Consider the following 6,138-nt stretch of genomic DNA (forward strand, 5'->3'; position numbering starts at 1 on the left):
ACTGTATCGATGGGGTCGCTAACTCGCCATTCACAACTCACAAGCACACCCCGGATGGATGACCATGAACTACGCTCGCGCCTCTCTCAGATCTCGATCCACAAGGGACGGCAAGCGAACAAGCTCGGAGCCTCGGTCGGTGCATCTCGTCGGTGACTCCCGATCTCCGTGTAGCCGTGTACTACAACACAAGTACTACGACACGCAAACTACAGCCTCGCTCCATGGCGGCTCCTCCTCGGCCCCATGTCATGGTGCTGCCCTTCCCTGCCCAGGGCCATGTCATGCCGCTCATGGAGCTCTCCCACCGACTCGTCGAGCACGGGCTCGAGGTCGAGTTCGTGAACACGGACTTTAACAAGGAGCGTGTCCTCAAGGCCTTGGCTGGAGGAGAGACAGTATCAGTCCCCGCCGGGATTCACATGGTCTCCTTCCCGGACGGCATGGGCCCTGACGGCGACCGCACCGACATCGGCAAGCTGGGCGAGGGCTTGCCGGCGGCGATGCTCGGCGGCCTCGAGGAGTTGATCACGTCCAAGAAGATCAGGTGGGTGATAGCCGACGTGTCCATGGGTTGGGTGCAGGAGCTGGCCGCCACGGTGGGCGTGCGCGTCGCCTTGTTCTCGACTTTCTCCGCTGTCATCTTCGCGTTGAGGATGCGCGTTCCCAAAATGATAGAGGACGACATCATCGACGAAAGTGGTAAGAGCAAACTTCAAATTCCATCTTCTTATTTAGTTTAGATTTCATGTTGTTAAGATCAACCGCATGGCTTTTACGCACGCAGGGAGTGTAATGACGAATGAAAGGATCCAACTGAGCCCCAAGATGCCTGTCATGGACGCCGCTGAGCTTCCCTGGGCCAGACTTGGCAAGAGCCCGGAGTCACGCAGAGTCATTATTCAGGGCGTGATCAAGAACAACCCGGCAATAGCGCTCGCCGACACCATCGTCTGCAACACGTTCCAGGAGATCGAGTCCGAGGCGCTGGGTCTCCTTCCCATGGCCCCGCTGGCCGTTGGTCCCCTGGAAGCGCCGAAGTCGACGTCGGCTGGCCATTTCTGGCCCGAAGACCCGGCCTGCCTGGCCTGGCTCAACGCGCAGGCACCCGGTTCCGTCGTCTACGTGGCGTTCGGGAGCCTGACAGTCTTTGACGTGACACGGCTCCAAGAGCTCGCCGAAGGGCTGGTGCTCTGCGGACGGCCGTTCCTGTGGGTGGTCCGGGCGAACTTCGCCGAAGGTGTCGGCGATGGCTGGCTCGACGCGTTCATGCGCCGCATCGGTGACACGGGGCTGGTCGTCGGCTGGGCTCCCCAGCAGCGCGTGCTCTCGCACCCCTCTGTGGCATGCTTCGTGACGCACTGCGGGTGGAACTCGACGATGGAAGGGGTGCGGCACGGCGTGCCGTTCCTGTGCTGGCCCCACTTCGCCGACCAGTTCTACAACCAGAGCTACGTCTGCGACGTGTGGGGCACGGGCCTGAAGCTTCGCCCCGACCAGCGCGGCGTCGTCACCAAGGAGGAGATCAGGAGCAAGGTCTCGCGGCTGATGGGGGACGAGGGGATCAAGGCGAGGGCGCTGTTCCTGAAGAGCGCGGCGTGCGCGAGCGTCGCGGATGGAGGATCCTCGCACCAGGATCTGCTCAAGCTTGTGAATCTGCTGAAAGAACAATAATCTTTAGCTGCAATGAATTTTCAGACGCTGAGAAGTCAGTTGTTTGGGATTGTTGCAGAGTCGTATCAAAAGTTGGATAGACAGAGTTTGCTGAGATGCCAGATTAGGTTTTGTGTCAGCGTCAGTGTTACTCACTAAACAGCAAATGCAATGCACCCTCGTGCTGTTTGGCCACTGCTATGGGCCATGTACTGAAAGTGACACCGGACAACATCTTAATAAATTGTTTTCTTTATCTCTCAATCTGCCAAGTTTTTTTAATCTCTCGATCTGAAAAGTGCCAAGGGAAGTTCCAAAGAAGAACCAATTGCTAGATTAAGCATAGGAACGCTGAATGTCTGCCATTTCTACCAAGCCATTAAGCTTTATAACTAGAGGCATGTTCAGAGTTCAAACAACAATCTATGAACCTTTCAGCAGCCAGTAGCATATTCCTAGCAAAAAATGTTCATGTTGCAGTGTCACTATCTCGAAGGACTATCTCAGTAAGGAATTACACGGCAGAACAGATGCCGGCTTCGCGGAAAATAACTGAAGATACGTCGCTCCCACTCTACACGTCACGGATGCAATGGAGCATCCAGCCATCGAGGGGTACCCACCCAGGTTACTGCCCTTCAAGCTTAGGTGAAAGGCACAATCTGTGCTCTGTTTCTTTTCTGCAGAGAGAGAAATTCGCATTAGATTTATTCATAGATAGATGAGGGCCACCAATAGAAATCTAGATAAAGTTACACAGAGAAGATGATATGTCAAAATAATTTGATAGCTACGAAATTCATAACTGCCGAAGAAACTGGGCCTTTACATCGCAGCACGGCAGCATGACACCACGGCAGGATGGACATGTACCATTCCAGGGGAAACTATCAATATTTTAACTTTTGGAAACAGGGGATTTCTACTTTCCAAGGAGCATTTTTAGAGAGGTCCAACGAACATTAAAAGTTGGTTTGAAGAACTAGAGAGCTAACAAAATACTTGTTTTGACGTTCCCTTATTTTCAGATGAATTGCCTAGTGCTCACATTTAGGCTGTGTTTGTTTCTGCTTCTGAAACTGCTTCTGCTACTGGCAGAAGCCAGAAGCCAGAAGCCAGAACAAACGAGTTTCTGGAGAAGTGGCTTCTAGAGAAGCCAGAAGCCTGTTTCTGAGGAAAATGAACTAAAGCTGAGAAGCTCGCTGAGATGTGCTTCTCTGAGAAGCTATGTGCTGAGAAGCCAAAAATTTATTGCAGAAGCCAACAACCTATTTCCAAAAACAGCTTTTCAGAAAAACCAAAAGCACTGCTTTTTAGAGAAGCTCAAAAGCAGAAGCTCAAACAAACACGGCCTTAGTATAGTTGGTAGAAGCTCATCAGCGGGCATCTCAGTCAGGTGCATATAAGCAAATATGCTGCTCCATTTCTTGGAAAGCTACATCTAGAGTATTGCAACCAAAAGCATATATTATTTGCACAGCTACAACACTTTGTATACGTTTCCAATTTCGCTTGCCCGACAAGACAGAGACAACAAGGTGGTCAGCTACTCACGATAATTTAATGCATAATATCATGCGAATGATTACCAAGATAGCCTTTTCTTTGGAAAAGAGAAACCTATGGTTAACAAATTACAAATTTGCTGATGTAGCTTCTGACGCAGCAGACATGATTTGGCACCCTTTATATGCTCATCTGATGGACCAATCCAGCAATATCTATCCACAGGGAGCGGCAAGCTTTGATCTCACAAGCTGTTTGTAGCTATAACAGAAACAACCTTCATGGCTGCTCCTCCTCAACCCCATGTCATGGTGCTTCCCTTCCCTGCACAAGGTCATGTCATCCCCCTCATTGAGTTGTGCCATAGGCTCGTTGAGCATGACTTCAAGATTGATTTCGTAAACACAGAGTTCAACCATGATCGTATCCTCAAGTCCTTAGAAGACAAAGGGGCAATCCCAGAGGGAATTCGCATGCTCTCCATTCCAGATGGTTTGGACCCTGCTGATGATCACACAGACATTGGCAAGTTGGTTGGGGGTTTAGCGTCTGCCATGTTCAGCCCCCTCGAGGAGATGATCAAATTTAAGAAGATTAAATGGGTGATGGCTGATGTGTCTATGAGCTGGGCACTAGAATTGGCCAACACAGTGGGTGTACGTGTTCCCCTGTTCTCAATTTACTCAGCATCTGTGTTTGCACTAAGGACGAAACTTCCTAAACTGATAGAGGATGGTGTTATTGATGAAAGTGGTAAGTACGAGTCAAAGCCCCCTGAGAAAGAAAATTGAACACATTATGTTCCTCTTTACATCATAAGATTGAGTGGCCAAGAACACTGAATCTAAGCAGGGAACATGAAGAGGCACTAGATGATCCAACTGATGCCACCACTGACTCAAGTGAGATCCCCTGGGTCAGTTTGGGCAGAACATTGGAGAGACGTAAAGTCCACATCCGGAATATCCTTAAGACTAACCAATTGATGGCTTTAGCTGAGGCCATCATCTGCAACACATTCAGAGAGGTGGAGACTGAAGCGTTGGCTCTCCTCCCCAATATGTTGGTAGTCGGTCCGCTGTAGCGCCGATATCGAGGTCGACTGGTCATTTCTGGCCTGAAGACTTGACATGCCTCACGTGGCTTGACACGCAAGCCTCCAGATCCGTCATCTACGGAGGCGTTTGGATGGAGGCACAGGACTGGATGGGAGATGGTGGACTGAAATTTCGAGTGTTTGGTTGAGAGGCGATCCGGATGAGGGATGGTCAGTGGAGGAATATTCCATCAAAATGTGGGATGGAGCAGCCGATTTGGCTGGATGGAGGCATCAGTCTCGTGTTCGCAGTGAGTTGTGTTTTTTTAACGTAACTCATGATTTTATTTGAAAGTATAAAATTGATTTAAAAATTTTAAATATTTTTTTAAAGTAAATTAGAGTTCACTAGTAACCTATTTTAATTGGTTCGATAAAAAAAAGCATGAGCTAATATTTAATTAAAATTCTTAAAAAAACATACTTTAATCCTATCCAACTTATCCCACCAACCAAACAGAAAATTAACTTATCTCATACACTTTATCCCACCAACTAAACAGAAAATTAGTTTATCCTATCCATTCCGACTAAAAAAAATTGAATCATCCTATTCAGAAAAAATATAAATAGTCCTATCTCATCTAATCTCGTCCTCCAACCAAACACACCGTGCGTGACATTTGGGAGCTCCACCATCTTTGACGCGACACGATTAAAAAACTCGCCGACGGACTTGCGTTATCTGACCGGCCATTCCTGTGGGTGGTCTGGTCAAACTTCACCAAAGAGATCAAAGAAGAGTGGTTCAACCAATTCAAGCCACCGTGTTGATGGCAAGGGACTGGTCGTTGCTTGGGCTCACCAGCAAAGAGTACTATCATACCCTTCAATTGCTTGCTTCATGACGCGCTGTGGATGTAACTCGACGATGGAAGGTTTGCTGCATGGTGTCCCGTTCTTGTCCTGCGCCTACTTTGCTGACCAGTTCTGCAACCAGAGCTACGTGTGCAATGTGTGGAAGACGGGCGTGAAGCTTTGCACTGATAAGCTAGGGGTCATCACATCATCACAAAGGAGGAGATCAATAACAAGATTGTGCAGCTGCTGGGAAAGGAGGATTGTCAAGGCGAAGGCCATTACGTTGAAGAACGCAGCATACGCAAGCATCAAAGAGGGAGGGTCCTCGCATGAGAACTTGCTCAGACTTGTTAATCTGTTAAGAGATGGATGCTAATTCAGAAGTCAGAATCGGTTGGCATATAGTTGCAATCTCGCAGAGCTGTAATGGAGTACTGTTCATACTTAGAAGTCAAAACAGAATGCAGACCATAACGAAGATTGGCATGTATGTTTTGCTTATCAAAGTGCATAGCCAATTCATGGAGTAAATATTCTCTAGCAATAAAAAATTAGGAGCTTTGACATTAGAGCAACACATGCTATGCAGAAGCTCTCTTGCTGAATAGTATTCCCAATGTAGAATGGGGCAACTACTTAAAAAAAGTTCCGAAACTGCATTGTTGACCATTGTGCCCATATGTACTCCAAAGCGAACCAAGTGTCAGGGACTTGGTATGCACCGGAGGTGGGCCTGTGTCGTGGGCCGTGTCATTTGCTAACCACGCTCGGCCGTGGACTACAAAGAGCGAGCACGAGCAACTCAGGAAGGCATCGAACAGAATACCGGAACCGGCTTCTTCTTCCCCGAATCCCCGTTCTTCCTCTACTGTTTGTCTTCCTCCTCTAGATTTCCCTCAAGTTTCTTCCCTGATGTCTCTCTAGTCTTCCTACTTCGATTCCCTTCCTTTGCTACCTATCCCTTACTCCAATTCCCCCACATTTGTATCCTGAACTCAAGTGCTACTTATCAATTCGGTTACTAATACCAAGTTCAAGATTAGTAAGGACAATAACATACTAATGCATGCCGCAGAAGGAGC

At 48.4% G+C, this 6,138-nt stretch overlaps 1 protein-coding gene and 1 pseudogene across 1 annotated transcript; both read left to right on the forward strand.

Moving 5' to 3' along the window:
- Positions 1-1,917, forward strand: LOC133913351 (UDP-glycosyltransferase 83A1-like). Its single transcript, XM_062356481.1, has 2 exons — positions 1-702; positions 788-1,917. Exons 1-2 carry the CDS (start codon positions 225-227, stop codon positions 1,672-1,674), a joined length of 1,365 nt encoding a protein of 454 aa, XP_062212465.1. The 5' UTR covers positions 1-224; the 3' UTR covers positions 1,675-1,917.
- Positions 1,918-3,396: 1,479 nt separating this feature from the next.
- On the forward strand, positions 3,397-5,603 carry LOC133911248 (UDP-glycosyltransferase 83A1-like; annotated as a pseudogene).
- Positions 5,604-6,138: the final 535 nt, after the last annotated feature.

Source organism: Phragmites australis, chromosome 3, assembly GCF_958298935.1.
Source record: "Phragmites australis chromosome 3, lpPhrAust1.1, whole genome shotgun sequence".
Classification (NCBI taxonomy): Eukaryota; Viridiplantae; Streptophyta; class Magnoliopsida; order Poales; family Poaceae; genus Phragmites; species Phragmites australis.